Genomic DNA, 17661 nt, shown 5'->3' with positions numbered 1-17661 from the left:
TAGGGGCTACTAAAAGCTGCCTACATGAATGTATAAGTGGTTTAATTCGAGTTTTGGGGGTGACTTATTCCCTTAGTAACTTCCCAGTCAGATAAGAGCGAGAGACCGATGTGTCAAATGTTTTACATTAATGTTGAATTTTTTGCAAATTGCGACTTTTTCATGCATGTTAAAAATGGTTGTAACATAAGAGATTGTTCCACTTTTTTAAGGCAACGATGATCTGATTAGGATACGTGACTTTTTTTACGACCGTTCTGCAATAATGCCGTCATCAATATGTTGTACTTCTCACCAAAGGTTTAACTGTACCCCATATTCTGAATACATTTTGCTTAGACATTTACAACTATGAAATGTCGAGGTTACGCAGTGATAAATGGGCCCCAGTCGCTGCCAAACTAGAGATTGGTGCAACCATAGAAAGGCTCATGCAGTGTATCGCCACGTCTGTGAATACCACCTCCCCAGTCTGGCATCACCAACAACTGCGGCTCCTCGTGCTTGAAAAGCAATGCTCTGTCCATTCTAATATAATACTTCAGTGTGATTATTGACATCAAGGCAAAAATATTAATATTCCCATTTTTAAAACCTGTCAATGACTTTACTTGTATACACCCTTTCCACCATGATGTATGACATAAGACTTTTGCAGAATCTTCATGTAGCCAGCCTTTGCTTGATGTCAATGGCTCCTCCGATGTCATCCACAACTGCTGTAGCGGAGAACTGGTATATTCGTATTGGATGTTTCCTTTTTGAGGGGCAGAAGAATCATTGACATTTTATGCTTGACTTCCCATCACAGAGGCTGTGGATGACCCCTTGTCCCCATCACAGAGGCTGTTGATGACCCCATGTCCCCATCACAGAGGCTGTTGATGACCCCATGTCCCCATCACAGAGGCTGTTGATGACCCCATGTCCCCATCACAGAGGCTGTTGATGACCCCTTGTCCCCATCACAGAGGCTGTTGATGACCCCTTGTCCCCATCACAGAGGCTGTTGATGACCCCTTGTCCCCATCACAGAGGCTGTTGATGACCCCTTGTCCCCATCACAGAGGCTGTTGATGACCCCTTGTCCCCATCACAGAGGCTGTTGATGACCCCTTGTCCCCATCACAGAGGCTGTTGATGACCCCTTGTCCCCATCACAGAGGCTGTTGATGACCCCTTGTCCCCATCACAGAGGCTGTTGATGACCCCTTGTCCCCATCACAGAGGCTGTTGATGACCCCTTGTCCCCATCACAGAGGCTGTTGACGACCCCTTGTCCCCATCACAGAGGCTGTTGACGACCCCTTGTCCCCATCACAGAGGCTGTTGACGACCCCTTGTCCCCATCACAGAGGCTGTTGACGACCCCTTGTCCCCATCACAGAGGCTGTTGACGACCCCTTGTCCCCATCACAGAGGCTGTTGACGACCCCATTTCCCCATCACAGAGGCTGTTGACGACCCCATTTCCCCATCACAGAGGCTGTTGACGACCCCATTTCCCCATCACAGAGGCTGTTGACGACCCCATCAGATGGGAACTGGCACATTAACAGAATAACAATGATTCCTATGAGAATAAGAGTTTCTCTACTGGAGTGGCTTGTGGGTGACATTGCAGTCATGATTATCAACATCAAGCAAAGGAACATGGGCTGGCTTAGTGAGAATTCTGCCAGACTCACCCAGTGGTTAACGCTCTTTTTAGCCTTAGACAGTTTAGAATGCTATTTTTACATTGTACATCGTAGTAAGAGGAGTTTTTAAGGGTAAAACTTGGTTTCTGTTTCCTTTTATCTGATACGATCCGCGGACAGGCTGTTGTAAAATAATTGACAACCTCAACCTGCAGGTGAATTTTTAATTACCCATTAAAGGTGTAACCCACATGATGTTCGGCAGCTGTAGTACAGTATCTCATGTTGTGGGCCGTTTTATTATATAGCCCCTATAGGCTGTAATGTTTTAGAATTGGATCTGCATTTGTTGGGAAGGTGTGTATGATGCCTTAGGCTAGACAGAGGTTTTGTGGAGCTTCTTATCTATGTAAATAAATGTTATATTATGTAACATTTGTTTTTTTTTGGTTTTTTTTCCAGCCTTTTTATACTAGATTGAGCCCATTAAACAAGTCAGAATGGGTGATTGTCTAACTCCTGAAGCAAGGGTAGAACTGATTACACGCAACCTGCAAGTAAGTACATTTTCCATAGTAATAAGATGACTACTCTGTAAAGTAGCGTAATTGTTTCATTTATTAATTCTCAAACTGATCCCCCACCCATTAATTTATAAAAGATTACCTTATTTAGCTGTTCATATCAGTCTGAAAATTCATAGATTCTGTTCTTTCTTTTAGTTAATGTGATCTCATAGAGACACTCGAGAGAATTACGCTACTTGACTTTCTGTTCTCTCCTAGTGTGTTGGGGGGGGGGGGGGGGGGGGGGATGATAACATACCAGTCACCAGAACTTCCGGTATGAAGAATCTACATAGATTGTGGCGCACAAGTCCTCCACAAGGGGGCAGACACTCCATCACGGTTATTTATGATGACTAAACTCTGGTCACAAAGTTACGATCTGGGAGACCACAGTTCATCCCGTCCATATACTTATAATCTTATGGTCTCGTGAGAAGAGTATAGATAGGAGGATAATCACTCTGACCTCCCAGAAGATAGAGAATGTTACTGGCTCTAGCTTTCGTTTTGCAGCTACTGATGAAATTGAGATGTCGGGCATGGGGCACCGCATGACAAGGGAAGCCACTGTTTCTAGCCTTTGGCTGTCTCTGCTCGCAGTCCCAACAGGGACAGTGAAAGAGCTGCATGTGTCTGACCGTACAGGAACATGGTCTGATCATACCACAGCTCCTGGGCAGGGGAGGAAGCAAAGAGTATACAGACATTACAGCAGGAGATCATAGCTGATTCTTTCTTTGAGGTAAAACATTGCTTAACCCCTTTACCCCCAAGGGTGGTTTGCACATTCATGACCGGGCCAATTTTTACAATTCTGACCACTGTCCCTTTATGAGGTAATAACTCTGAAACGCTTCCATGGATCCTTGTGATTCTGACATTGTTTTCTCGTGACATATTGTACTTCATGTTAGTGGTAAAATTTAATTCATATAACTTGCGTTTATGTGTGAAAAAAATGGAAATCTGGCGATAATTTGGAAAATTTCGCTATTTTCCTACTTTGAATTTTTATGCCCTTAAATCACAGAGATATAGCACACAAAAAACTTAATAAATACCATTTCCCACATCTTTACTTTACATCAGCACAACTTGGGAACCAAAATTTTTTTTGTTAGGAAGTTATAAGGGTTAAAAGTTGACCAGCGATTTCTCATTTTTACAACACCATTTTTTTTAGGGACCACCTCACATTTGAAGTCACTTTGAGGGGTCTATATGATAGAAAATACCCAAAAGTGACACCATTCTAAAAACTGCACCCCTCAAGGTGCTCAAAACCACATTCAAGAAGTTTATTAACCCTTCAGGTGCTTCACAGGAATTTTTTGAATGTTTAAAAAAAAAACATTTAATTTTTTTTCACAAAAAAATTAATTCAGGTCCAATTTTTTTTTATTTTACCAAGGGTAACAGGAGAAATTGTACTGCAAAAGTTATTGTGCAATTTGTCCTGAGTATGCTGATGCCTGATATGTGGGGGTAACCACTGTTTCGGCGCATGGCAGAGCTCAGAAGGGAAGGAGCGCCGTTTGACTTTTTCAGCGCAAAATTGGCTGGAATTCAGATCGGACGCCATGTCACGTTTGGAAAGCCCCTGATGTGCCCAAACAGAGGAAACCCCCCACAAATGACACCATTTTGGAAACTAGACCCCCCCCCCCCAAGGAACTTATCTAGATATGTGGTGAGCACCTTGAACCCCCAAGTACTTCACAGAAGTTTATAACGCCTGGGTGTGAAAATTAAAAAATCATATTTTTTCCACAAACATGATCTTTTAGTCCCTAATTTTTTTTCCCAAGGGTAACAGGAGAAATTGGACCCCAAAAGTTGTTGTCAAATTTGTCCTGAATACGCTGATACCCCATATGTGGGAGAAAACTACTGTATGGGCACACGTCGGGGCTCAGAAGGGAAGTAGTGACGTTTTGTAATGCAGACTTTGATGGAATGGTCTGCGGGTGTCATGTTGCCTTTGGAGAGCCCCTGATGTGCCTAAACTGTAGAAACCCCCCACAATTGACCCTATTTTGGAAACTAGACCCCCACAGGAACTTATCTAGCTGTGTGGTGAGCACTTTGAACCCCCAAGTGCTTCACAGAAGTTTATAACGTAGAACCATAAAAATAAAAAAAATCATTTTTTTTTCCACAAAAATGATATTTTTGCCCCCAATTTTTTATTTTCCCAAGGGTAACAGGAGAAATTGGACCCAAAAAGTTGTCCAATTTGTCCTGATTAGGCTGATACCCCATATATGGGGGTAAACCACTGTTTGGGCACATGGCAGGGCTTGGAAGGAGCACCGTTTGACGTTTTCAAAGCAGAATTGGATGGAATTGAGATCAGATGCCATGTTGCGTTTGGAGAGCACCTGATGTGCCCAAACAGTGGAAACCCTCCAATTCTAACTCCAACCCTAACCCCAACACACCTCTAACCCTAATGGGAAAATGGAAATAAATAATTTTTTTTAAAATTTTATTATTTTTTCGTAACTAAGGGGGTGATAACGGGGGGTTTGAGTTACTATTTTTAGCGGGTTTTTATGTTTGGCAGCTGTCATACGCTAAAAGACGCTTTTTATTGTAAAAATAGTTTTTGCATCACCACATTTTGAGAGCTATAATTTTTCCATATTTTGACCCACCGAGTCATGTGAGGTCTTATTTTTTGTCGGGACAAGTTGACGTTTTTATTGGTACCATTTTCATGTTTTGGCGCTTTTATGCAATGAAAACAATTTTATATAACTGTGAGCTATAACTTTTTTATTTTTTCGCTGATGACGCTGTATGGTGGCTCGTTTTTTGCAGGACAAGATGACATTTTCAGCGGTACCATGTTTATTTACCGTATTTTTCGCTTTATAAGACGCACCCCCAAATTTGGTGAAGAAAAAGAGAAAAAAATGTTTTTTTATGTTAAATGTAGGTGTGTCTTATAATGCCAGTGTCCGTCTTACAAATCATATATATGTCCCTTATCCTGGTATCTATATAACCCCCATCTTGGCACATGGCCCCCTTGTGCTGGCACATTGCCCCCCTCTCTCTATATGCTTCCCTGCTGGTACGCACACGGCCACCCGTCCCTATATTTCCCCTGCTGGCACACATTGTCCCCCTGTCCATATATATTCCCCAGCTGGCATTCACACAGGCCCCCCCCATCCCTATGTTCCCCCCTGCTGGCACACATTGTCCCCCCGGTCCTATAATCCCCCTGCTGGCACACATTGTCCTCCCCCTCCATATATTCCCCCCTGCTCCCTGCTGGCACACATTGTGCCCCCGGTCCTATAATCCCCCCTGCTGGCACACATTGTCCCCTCCCATCCCTTTATTCCCCCCTGCTGGCACACATTGTGCCCCCGGTCCTATAATCCCCCCTGCTGGCACACATTGTCCCCCCCTCCATATATTCCCCCCTGCTGGCACATATTGTCCCCTCCCATCCCTTTATTCCCCCCTGCTGGCACACATGGCCCCTTGTTCATATATTTCCCCCTGCTGGCACACATTGTCCCCCCATCCCTATATTTCCCCCCTGCTGTCACACATGGCCCCCGTCCCTATATTTCCCCCCTGCTGGCAAGCACATGCTAAAATAATAAACAGTTAACTCACCTACTGATGATCGCTCCTGCTCCCAGCTCCCCTGTGTCTTACCTGTGTCTGTGCTGAGTCATCCTCCTCCTGCAGGGCGCACGCAGCTGCTGCTCATTCAAGCAGCTCATTGTAGCTACAGGACTTTCCATGATGTGACCAATAGGAGATGCTCAGCTGCGGTCATGTGACTCGCAGTGCACACTGGGAGTCATGTGACCGCAGGTCCTATGGTCACATCATGCAAAGTCCTGAAGCAATGAGCTGCCTGAATGAGCTGCTGCCGCCGCTCACCCTGCAGGAGGAGGATGACAGCAGACTAGACACAGGAAAGCCATGGGGGAGCAGGGAGCAGGAGTGATCATCAGTAGGTAAGTGTCTATAGTGACTGGGGGTGAGTGCAGGCACATGTAATATGCACCGCTCCCCTGTCTGCCAACTCGGCGCTGTTTCAGCACCGAGGTGATGGACAGTGGGTGCAGTGAATATTACATGAGCCTAATAAGCGGGAGCACAGGACCTCCTGCTGTCTCTGCAGCCCCCATCCGGCCCACCCCAGCCCCCTGACTCCATGCCAGAGCCGCCCCCCCCACTCTATAGCACAGCAGCTCACAGATTCGCTTTATAAGACGCACCCCCCACTTTCCCCCAAAATTTGGGGGAACAAAAGTGCGTCTTATAAAGTGAAAAATACGGTATATACGTCTTTTTGATCGTGTGTTATTGCACTTTTTGTTCGGCGGTATGATGATAAAGCATTGTATTTTGCTTTGTTTTTTATTTTTTAAGGGGTTAACTAGATACTAAATATGTGTACTTTTATTGTTTTTTGTCTTTTTATTTCCAAAAAATGAATTTATTAGGGAATATTTATTTATTTTTTTTAATTTATTTAGGGATTTTTTTATAAATTATTTTTACACGTATTTTTTTTTTTTTTTTTTCTTACTTTATTTTATTGTCCCGGGGGGGGGACATCACTGTCTAGTACACTTTGCACAGCGCTGTGTCAGATCAGCGATCTGACAGGCGCTGCTGCAGGCTCTCTCAGCAGGCACTGAGTAAGCCGCCTCCCTGCAGGCCTCCAAAGGCATGCCCAACACATCGCGCTGCTCTGGGGGTCTCAGGGAAGCATGCAGGGAGCCCCCTCCCTGCCCAATGCTTCCCTAATCCCCGGATACACTGCGATCATGTTTGATCGCAGTGTGCCAGGGATTAATGTGCCAGGGGCAGTCCGTGACCGCCCCTGACACATAGTGCCGTGTGTCAGCTGTGATAATCAGCTGACATCGGGGGCGCCGCTCATTGCGCTGACGTACTATCCCGTCCCCGGGCTCGTATGACCGGGTACCATGGACGGGATAGTACGTCTGATGTCAGGGGTTAGAAAAAAATCAGCTGTGATCCCCTGCTGTCCTCTCTGTCATCTCTTTTGTGTGCTCCCCTGGCCAGGAGCTGCGGTATGATCAGACCATGTCCCTGTACAGTCAGAGACGGCCATTACACAGTACACAGCAGGGGCACATTTATAAGATTATCTCAGCACATTAACATTTTTTTAATGCATCTAAATTGTGTAATTTTATTTTTATTCCAAGATCTATTAAATAAAATGTTCTTTGATCATGGGAAAACCTCTTTCAGCATGTGAAATGCATACCCCATGGGGTTGAGATCTGGTAATTGATTCAACCAATGCAGAATACTCCACTTCTTTGCTTGAAAAACTCCTGGGTTTCTTTCACAGTTTGTTTTTGGTCATTGTCCATCTGTACTGTGAAGTGCCATTCAATCAAACTTTCTGCATTTGGATGTATCTGAGCAGACAGTATAGTCCTGTACACTTCAAAATCCATGTTTGCTTCTGTCTTCAGTCACATTATCAATAAACACTAGTGACCTGGTGCCATTGGAAGCCATGCATGCCCATGTAATCACTCTGCTTCCACCATGTTTTACGCCCCCGTCACACATAGCGATCTTGCTAGCGAGATCGCTGCTGAGTGACAAGTTTTGTGACTCGCTGATCCTGTGATTTGTGACCCTGCCGGGTATCGCTGATCGTCCTGAAATGGCCACGACATTTTTTTGATCGCTGGTCTCCCGCTGGCCAGGTAAACGCAGGCACGCAGCGCTTAGAAACCCGATGTGTACCTTAGTTACCAGCGCGCTGGTGCAGGGAGCTGGTAACCAAGGTACAACATCGGGTTTCTAAGTGCTGTGCTCTGCTTAGAAACCCGATGTGTACCTTGGTTACCAGCTCCCTGCACCAGCGCGCTGGTAACTAAGGTACACAGTGGGTAACTAAGCGACGTGCGTCGCTTGTTACCCCCGTGTCGCTGGTGCTGATCGCTGCTGAAGCTGCCTGTTTGGCAGCTCACCAGCGAGCATGTAGCGATGCACCAGCAATCCTGACAAGGTCATATCGTTGTTGGGATCGCTGGTGCGTCGCTATGTGTGACGGGGCCCTTACAGAAAAAGTGGTGCTCTTTGGATCTTGAGCTGTTCTAAGCCTTCTCCATTTTTTCTTCTTCCCATAACTCTATTACAGATTAATCTTAGTTTCATATGCTCCAAGAATGCTTCTCCAGAACTGGGCTGGCTTCTTCTGATTATTTTTTTTTTTAGCAAAGTCTAATCTGACCTTTTGTATGTTTATGGCTGATTAATGGTTTGCACCTTGTGGTAAACTCTCTGTATTTTTTCTCCTGAAGTCTTCTCTTCATCGAAGACTTAGATTCTGAAACGCCTACTTCTCGGAGAGTGTTCTTCCCTTGGATTGGGTGGACCTTGTGAAGGGGTTTTTCTTTACCATGGAAAGGATTCTGTGATCATCCAGCACTGTTGTCTTCCGTGGATGTCCAGGCCTTTTCTTTTTCAGACCTCAAGCTCACCAGTGGCCTCTTTTTTTTTTTTTTTTCCGAATATACCAAACTGTTGAATTTCCCACTCCTAACATTTCTGGTACCTCTATGATGGATTTCTTCTTTTTATCAACCCTATGACGGTCTGTTTCTCTTCCATTGAGAGCTCCTTTGACCGCATTTTGTGGGCTCTTTGCAATAGCTTCCAAATGCAAATGCCACATCTGGAATCGGCTCCAGACCTTGTTTAATTGATAGATTAATAAAGAAAAAGACCATGCAGCTCATTAAAGGGCTTTTGAGATAATTGTCTAATTACTTTTGGTCCTTTGGAAAAGAGGTATAATTCCTAAACACTTGCTCCAATTAGCTTAATGCCCTCAAATTGAAGCTGAGAATCTGCACTTTAAGCCCATATTGCTATAACTGTATCTTGTTTTGGTAAACTTGTGTCCCTGTCCAAATATTTGTGGACCTAACTGTATGTAGAGGTTGGCTGGTGAATCCTGGCAATGATTGTATGTTCTTGTTGATTGACTTTTCTCCTCCTGTACTATGAGGCACAAATTACATATTTTCTGTATATTTCATTTTTTGGCAATTTGCTTTCCTTTGTACTGTTACATATCAAAAACAATACAAAGATTAAAAGAAACCTTTTCTCATACTATGCACCTTAAATATATAGTAAGGTGGGGGTGCAGTTGGGAGAAATTGCTTTTCTAAAGTAAATCTGTCAGGTGATTTATGCTGCCAAACCTCAACTACATCAATTTGGGTCTGGCTCACTCGTTGTGGGCATCTATGCGACACTCCGAAACCTCTGCTGCATTTCCGAGAAGACCTCTTTTTAAAACCAGCCAGGAATGGAATAACTAGTGTTTTAGATGGGTCTCCATCTGACATGTCTTGGTTGACCAAGTCTCTTCCTATGTGAGGGAAACCGTCCAAGTTAGCCAGTGAGAAGCTGAGTGTAGCAGCTTTACCCAGATGATTGTACGCCCAAACCATGTACTGTGCATTGTATGTATATTGTATGAATGTTCCTACAACTTTTAACTTGAGAATTCTTTATCTATAGGAGGTTCTTGGTGAGGATAAGCTAAAAGAGATCTTAAAGGAGCGTGAACTTAAAATATACTGGGGCACTGCTACTACAGGAAAACCTCATGTAGCTTATTTTGTGCCAATGTCCAAAATTGCAGACTTCCTAAAGGCTGGATGTGAGGTAAGTACTGACTCTACCAGAGAAGTGTCAGCCATTAAAATAGGACTTGTCATACTTATATATTTGTTTTTCTTTTTTACCTCTAGGTAACAATCTTGTTTGCAGACCTCCATGCCTATCTAGATAACATGAAAGCCCCATGGGAGTTGCTGGAGCTTCGTACCCGCTACTACGAGCATGTTATTAAAGCCATGTTACAAAGTATTGGAGTGCCTTTGGAGAGACTGCGCTTTGTTAGAGGGACCGAATACCAGCTTAGCAAGTATGTGTTCTGCAAGGTGAAGTCATCCATGTGCTATCATCATCCATGTGTTTTTAACAGCAAATTCCTAGATTCTCTTAACATACTCTGAGACATGAGACTCGCGATCAGTTTAGCGATATAGTATACTGGTTATATATAAACCAGTAGATCTTATTGACTTAAAGGGTTTTCTCAAGTTGTCTCTTGAGCAGTTGAGAGCAATTCCTGGTTTATAGCAGGATGGGAACTTCTCCTTGACTCTCTGATGAATAGTAGAATTGTATTATTAGTAGAACTACAACGCTCAGCACAGCTCCTGCTATAACACATTAAGCTGTCAGTGGTTTGGTCCGAGTCCACACTGCTATAACTTTATTTGCACACAGAAATAACCAGGCTTTTGAACAAGCACACAGCTCCACCAGCCAGAGGGACAGCAAGAGCATAGAGCCGAGATTAAGAAACCTGCAGGCAAGACTTCTGAAAGCTGTGGGGCTGGTGATTTATAACTGCATCTCTTCAGAGGATGGGAGGGGGAGGGAGGTGAGAAAGAAACTGCTGGATAGCGCTAACTGGGATTTTAGGAGTTAACCCTTCTCCTGGAATGTAACTACTCCATACTCTGGGTCAGGCTTTGAGGCCAAGCTCCATGGAAACCAGCTGCACACTAAAAGAAAAGACAAAAGTTGTAATTTAAAGGAGAATAACAGCCGATATGAAAAGCAAGTCAATTGCAAACTTTCTTTTTTTCATGCTCTATAACTAATTTCAAGCGGTTTAAAGAATTGGAGACAACCCCTTTAAGATAGCGCCTGCAAGGTGTGTGTTATTGATATGAAAAGTAGCACTGCACGCAGTACTATTTCTCTCTTTGATTATAAAGCGTTCCCACATCCCTTTTTAAAAATAAGGTATTGAAGCAAGATGATCTCAAAATAAGCCAGTATGGTTTATGTAGTGCACTATACTTACTGACCCCTTCTTCGAGTCCTTCGTCTCTGTTATGCGCTCCATTGAACTGCTCCTGGTAAGGAAAAGCTATCACACTTTTGAATGACTTCTGTCTCACTCTGGACTTAGAGATTTCGTGCAACTTTGAATAGGTCATCATTATCAGGTAGAAGGGGGTCTAACGCTTTTATAATCTCACCTATTAATTATGGCCAGTTCTTGCACTGCATATGTATTCCATTTGCCCCTACATTGTAAGTTATATTAATGACAGAAACCACAGCATTTGCTACATTTTTGTGCTTGTGTGAAAAAGATGAATACTACCAGGATGCAGGCCAGACAGCGTCGAAGGTGACACCTTTGGCTTCAATGACGTTAATAGTGCTGTCAGGTTTCACATCAGAATCCTGTTGTTTTTTTTTCGGTAATTCCAACATAAGCCTCGACGTAGAGCTCATCAGAGAGCACGGTGGTATATGTGTGAGCCTAACCTAAAGGTTACAGACCCTGTCATCGGACCAGATCACTGCATCCCTGGTATCTCATTCTGCATTCTGTTCTGCACTGCGATACTGGAAATTTGTAATGAAACCCCTCTTGCAAAAATTATTTTTAGCCACAAATACATCTAAGTAAATAACCCCCCCCTCCCCAAAGGTGATTATGTACATGGGGAAGGTGGGGATGCCAAACCTCTTCTTTAAATTCTGGACTGGATACTCAAGATGGCGATAATTCCACGCTCCTCCAAAATCAGGCAAGGGAACCACTGGATTCAGAAGAGTTGCATACATACTTTATTCAGGGCTATAAAACTACGCGTTTCGTGGACGTCCTGTCCACTTCCTCAGATACATAGCCAATACTAACCACATGGTATCACTCACGTATATATATACAGTGGGGAAAAAAAGTATTTAGTCAGTCAGCAATAGTGCAAGTTCCACCACTTAAAAAGACGAGAGGCGTCTGTAATTTACATCATAGGTAGACCTCAACTATGGGAGACAAACTGAGAAAAAAAAATCCAGAAAATCACATTGTCTGTTTTTTTTTCATTTTATTTGCATATTATGGTGGAAAATAAGTATTTGGTCAGAAACAAGCAATCAAGATTTCTGGCTCTCACAGACCTGTAACTTCTTCTTTAAGAGTCTCCTCTTTCCTCCACTCATTACCTGTAGTAATGGCACCTGTTTAAACTTGTTATCAGTATAAAAAGACACCTGTGCACACCCTCAAACAGTCTGACTCCAAACTCCACTATGGTGAAGACCAAAGAGCTGTCAAAGGACACCAGAAACAAAATTGTAGCCCTGCACCAGGCTGGGAAGACTGAATCTGCAATAGCCAACCAGCTTGGAGTGAAGAAATCAACTGTGGGAGCAATAATTAGAAAATGGAAGACATACAAGACCACTGATAATCTTACTCGATCTGGTGCTTCACGCAAAATCCCACCCCGTGGGGTCAGAATGATCACAAGAACGGTGAGCAAAAATCCCAGAACCACGCGGGGGGACCTAGTGAATGAACTGCAGAGAGCTGGGACCAATGTAACAAGGCCTACCATAAGTAACACACTACGCCACCATGGACTCAGATCCTGCAGTGCCAGACGTGTCCCACTGCTTAAGCCTGTACATGTCCGGGCCCGTCTGAGGTTTGCTAGAGAGCATTTGGATGATCCAGAGGAGTTTTGGGAGAATGTCCTATGGTCTGATGAAACCAAACTGGAACTGTTTGGTAGAAACACAACTTGTCGTGTTTGGAGGAAAAAGAATACTGAGTTGCATCCATCAAACACCATACCTACTGTAAAGCATGGTGGTGGAAACATCATGCTTTGGGGCTGTTTCTCTGCAAAGGGGCCAGGACGACTGATCCGGGTACATGAAAGAATGAATGGGGCCATGTATCGTGAGATTTTGAGTGCAAACCTCCTTCCATCAGCAAGGGCATTGAAGATGAAACGTGGCTGGGTCTTTCAACATGACAATGATCCAAAGCACACCGCCAGGGCAACGAAGGAGTGCCTTCGTAAGAAGCATTTCAAGGTCCTGGAGTGGCCTAGCCAGTCTCCAGATCTCAACCCTATAGAAAACCTTTGGAGGGAGTTGAAAGTCCGTGTTGCCAAGCGAAAAGCCAAAAACATCACTGCTCTAGAGGAGATCTGAATGGAGGAATGGGCCAACATACCAACAACAGTGTGTGGCAACCTTGTGAAGACTTACAGAAAACGTTTGACCTCTGTCATTGCCAACAAAGGATATATCACAAAGTATTGAGATGAAATTTTGTTTCTGACCAAATACTTATTTTCCACCATAATATGCAAATAAAATGAAAAAAAACCAGACAATGTGATTTTCTGGATTTTTTTTTCTCAGTTTGTCTCCCATAGTTGAGGTCTACCTATGATGTAAATTACAGACGCCTCTCATCTTTTTAAGTGGTGGAACTTGCACTATTGCTGACTGACTAAATACTTTTTTTCCCCACTGTATAAGGTGGGCTGGACTTAGAATAAATGGGTGTCACACACACCTGGCGCCCTGAACATGGCAATTATCCAATCATGAATTTGTTGCATGTCTGTACAACAATGAATTAAAAATACAATTTATAGACATAAAAATTATATAAAACATTAAAAATATATAAGACCTTTCTAAAAGTAAATTTAGAATTAAAAAAAAAAACCTTATTGCAAGGTACTTTCTTGTCTTCACTGTAGACCTGGATTTGAACCAACTATCCTTGAATACATTGTGGAAATAAAGGAACCTCGGGGCACAGACCTCTGGGCTATTCTATTTATTGACCTTTGAAGCTAAAAAAGATAAGAAACCTAAAGAATTATTATTAAAACGCTACGAAAACACTTCTGATTTCATTTAACTTGTGGTTTCAAAGTATTAAGTTTATAAATCTTGTTGGGGTATGATTAGGGTGGTCTCTCAATGTGCTATGCGCATGTGAAGACTTGTCATTGGAGTTGTTTATTACAGTGAAATATCTGTCATGGATAAGCTGTCTTACAAATAAGATCATTTATTATCCATCAGGTGATTTTCCATTAAAGGTAACCGTGAACAAGTGTTTAATTATGTAAGGTCCAAAAGTCCCTCTAATTAGTCCTATGTCAATATGGTTTATAACCCGTTATCTGTAGAAGCCTGGTATCCCCATCGACATCACTCATTATTAAGTCAACACTGCCCTGGGCGCAGTCCTGTAATATGAGCAACAAGAATCACAAAGGTTAGAATGATACACAAGCTAATATGAAATGTTAGAATTTTGTTATTTATATATGAGAAGACCCTGAGGGTCCCTGGATTTCCCTAACAATCCCAAAAACCTCCTTTCTATTAAGACACTGGATTCTATTGGAGCTCTCAGGTGGAATATGTTCAATGGGGGAGATCCTTATACAGACAAAATCTTATTTATGATGCATACAAATATGTCGTGACAATCCATGTTTTAAAAAACCATTGACCACATTGTGTCTATGAGAGTTCAATCTCTTGTGGTCCTACCCACATACTGTTTGGGACAGGGGCACTCTACAACATATAGAACACATTCGGTGTCAAAAGACATTGGAGTGGTTATTTTAAGTTTTTTTTACCTGTAACCACAGAGCTGAAGTTATCGACAGTGTGTGTAATGGATTTACAGCACAAACAACCCCTTTTGCCACATTTGGTTAGACTATTTTAGAGGGCTATTCATGAGGCTGCCCCCAAGTTTTTCAGAGTCCCGTAATCTGCTGTGTGCTAATATGTTCTTTAGTGATGGCGCTTTTCTAAAAACAAGGGAAGGGTGTTTAGTAGTGAGGAGCAAGTATACTCGTTACTCAAGATTTCTGAGTATGCTCGGGTGTTCTCCGAGTATTTTGGCGTGCTCGGAGATTTAGTTTTTGTCGCCTCAGCTGCATGATTTACGGCTGCTAGACAGTCTGAAAACATGCGGGGATTCCCTAATAAACAGGCAATCCTCACATGTATTCAGGCTGGCTAGCAACCGTAAATCATGCCGCTGCGGAGACACTAACTAAATCTCCAAGCATGCCAAAATACTCGGAGACCACCCGAGCATGCTCTGAAAAACCCGAGGAACGAATATACTCGCTTATCACTAGTGTTTAGGTAAACGCCTAAGGGAGAGCAGCGCATTTCTCTTAAGTAGTGGGCACCCGTAACCGCCTGGCAGCTACAGGAAGCCGGCAGCTGACACTATGCTTCGCTACTAAGGGGCGAACGATGAATACTAGCTACCTTCACGGACATAGTCGCGGCATGGGGAGCAGTGAGTATTCTGGCAGCTGTCCGTCGGCTTGCAAGCAGCGCATGATGTCCCTGCCATTCGCTGCTTACAAGCATAAAGCAGCTGCTGGCATCAGAACAAGACGCTGCGAGGGAGCGCAGGAAGGTAAGTGTAAATTTTTTTTTTTTTTTTTTTTGTTTCTCTGATGGGTTCATGCATACTAGGATGGGGATGGGGCCATGCATACCAGGACGCTATTAAAGAGAAATGAATATTCATTGCATTCCACGCCCATGGGTGTGGAATGCAGTGAATATTTATTTCTCTTTAGCAGCGGGCACAGGTTTTAGCCGCAGCCATCGGCTCCTGTCACCTGTGGCCCGCTGCTCCGCCGCTGCCAGTCTTCCACCGCCCCACCACAGCCAGAGCTAAGACGCACCCCCCCATTTCCCTCCACAGTTTTGGAGGGAAAAAAAGGCGTCTTATAGTTAGAAAAAATATGGTACTTCATTTTCTAGAACACTTTGAAGTGTCCACACTTTCGGCCATGACTGTATATGTATTGTGTCCATTTCTGACTTGTGATTTATGTCTATTATTTCTTACAGGGAATATACGTTAGATGTGTACAGGCTATCGTCAGTAGTCACTCAGCATGATGCCAAGAAAGCTGGAGCTGAAGTGGTTAAACAAGTGGAGCATCCACTGCTCAGCGGGCTACTGTACCCAGGATTGCAGGTGAGATTACTCAGAAATTGATGTTGCGAGATCATTTGACTTAGCAAACTAAGATTTATTATGTGTTTCCATTCATAACCAACAAAGAGCAGAAAGTGCTTAATGGGAACCTGTCACCCTGAAAATGCATGCCTATCTTCAGGCACCTTATTCTAGAGCAGTGGGAGCTGAGTAGACTGATATGATGTTTAGTGAGAAAATATTCAGTATAATTTGTGTTTTACTTCTTCACACCTCTTCTCTTTCTGGGATTTTCGGTGGGCGGTCAGTCACTAATAGGACCGCCCACTGGACCAAAAATCTTAGGCTAGAAGTGTAAATGATGAAAACACCGATTATACTGAATCTTTTCTTACTAAACTATAAATGCATCTACGCCGCTTTCCCTGCTCTGTAATATAATCCCAACAGATTAGGCTCCATTTTTGTGGTGACATGTCCCCTTTAAGTCTGTGTGCGTGACTTCTTCAGGTCATACTTCTGGGTGTTATTTAAAGAAATCTTATTTAGAGAAGTGGAAAGTGTCACTTTTTAGTGACTTTTTAGTATTTACTGTTTATTCTGTATAGTCTTTGTACTATTTAAATTGTCTTTCTTTGTTAAAGAGAAGCTGTCATCAGGTTTTTATACCCCAAATGAAGGGTGTGTATGTAAAGATGATTTAATGCTGATTAAATCCTTACCTTGCTTGTAGATATATGTTTTGCTGTATTTAGAGAATTCCATATCTGAAATTGTACATTAATGAGTTGCAAGTGCTCTGTGGGTGGGCTCTGCACTTATAGCTCTCCGGTCTCTCTCCTTATTTCCTACTCACTGACTGCCTCCTGTCTCTGACTGACAGGTGTGTCATGTGTCAGTGACCTGAGGCAAGCAGTGGGTTGGGAAAGGACAGAGAAGCAGGAGATCTATAAGTGCAGTCCCCGCCCTCTGAGCACTTGCATCTCATTAGCATGCAGTTTCAGTTCTGAGTTTCCACAAGCAAGGTAATGATTTAATCAGCATCAAGGCATTCTTACATATGTGCCCTTCGTTTGGGGTGTAATATCCTGATGACAGGCGCTCTTTAAGTCTGTCTTTAGTCTTCCTTGACAACTTTGCTTATCCAGATGTTTTAGACAGATTCATGAAATTGTGACTTTTCCCAAATGTCACATTTTTCTGGGATTATCTCACTTCAGTCCCTCCCTAACAGTTTCCAGCAGAATTTTCAAACTGAAGCATTTTTTGACAAACGTTCAACTTTTTAAAGGCTTTGTGACTTTTAGCGCTGAACAGTTGCTAAGAAAACGGTTAAAGGTAAAAATAAAGAGCATTTTTGATTTTGCGTTCAGTTCATGGAGCTGTGTCATTTTCAAAAATTAGGCACAAAAACATCAACCAAGACAGAAAAAAGTGACTTCAAGAAATTGTAAATGATGAATCGACCCCCTATGTATTTGCAAGCTTGGAAGATAAGATTTCTGAACTTGTGGAGTAAATAAATACATAGGAATGTATATTGTGCCGTTTCCTCCCTGGTTTGTGCAGGGCT

The 17661-nt window shown here is 43.0% G+C and overlaps 2 protein-coding genes across 3 annotated transcripts in view; one reads left to right on the top strand and one right to left on the bottom strand.

The window, feature by feature from the left end:
• Positions 1-2421, bottom strand: part of S100PBP (S100P binding protein) — an 84692-nt gene extending 82271 nt beyond the window's left edge. Inside the window, exon 1 of the mRNA XM_073552009.1 lies at positions 2307-2421. The gene's annotated coding sequence lies outside the window, so the exon portion shown is untranslated. The remainder of the gene's footprint in view (positions 1-2306) is intronic.
• YARS1 (tyrosyl-tRNA synthetase 1) overlaps positions 1-17661 on the top strand; it is a 98229-nt gene that overhangs the window by 1182 nt on the left and 79386 nt on the right. For both annotated transcript variants that reach the window (XM_073552011.1, XM_073552012.1), the window contains exons 2-5: positions 2103-2197; positions 9770-9916; positions 10003-10178; positions 15998-16127. In XM_073552011.1, coding sequence (XP_073408112.1) covers positions 2141-2197; positions 9770-9916; positions 10003-10178; positions 15998-16127 — 510 coding nt within the window. In that variant the 5' untranslated portion in view covers positions 2103-2140. The remainder of the gene's footprint in view (positions 1-2102; positions 2198-9769; positions 9917-10002; positions 10179-15997; positions 16128-17661) is intronic.

This window comes from Dendrobates tinctorius, unplaced genomic scaffold, assembly GCF_039654945.1.
Source record: "Dendrobates tinctorius isolate UK_male_01 unplaced genomic scaffold, ASM3965494v1 ptg000183l, whole genome shotgun sequence".
Taxonomy (NCBI): Eukaryota; Metazoa; Chordata; class Amphibia; order Anura; family Dendrobatidae; genus Dendrobates; species Dendrobates tinctorius.
The sequence above is the reverse complement of the archived record's forward strand: the minus strand, read 5'-3'. Positions and strand labels throughout refer to the sequence as shown.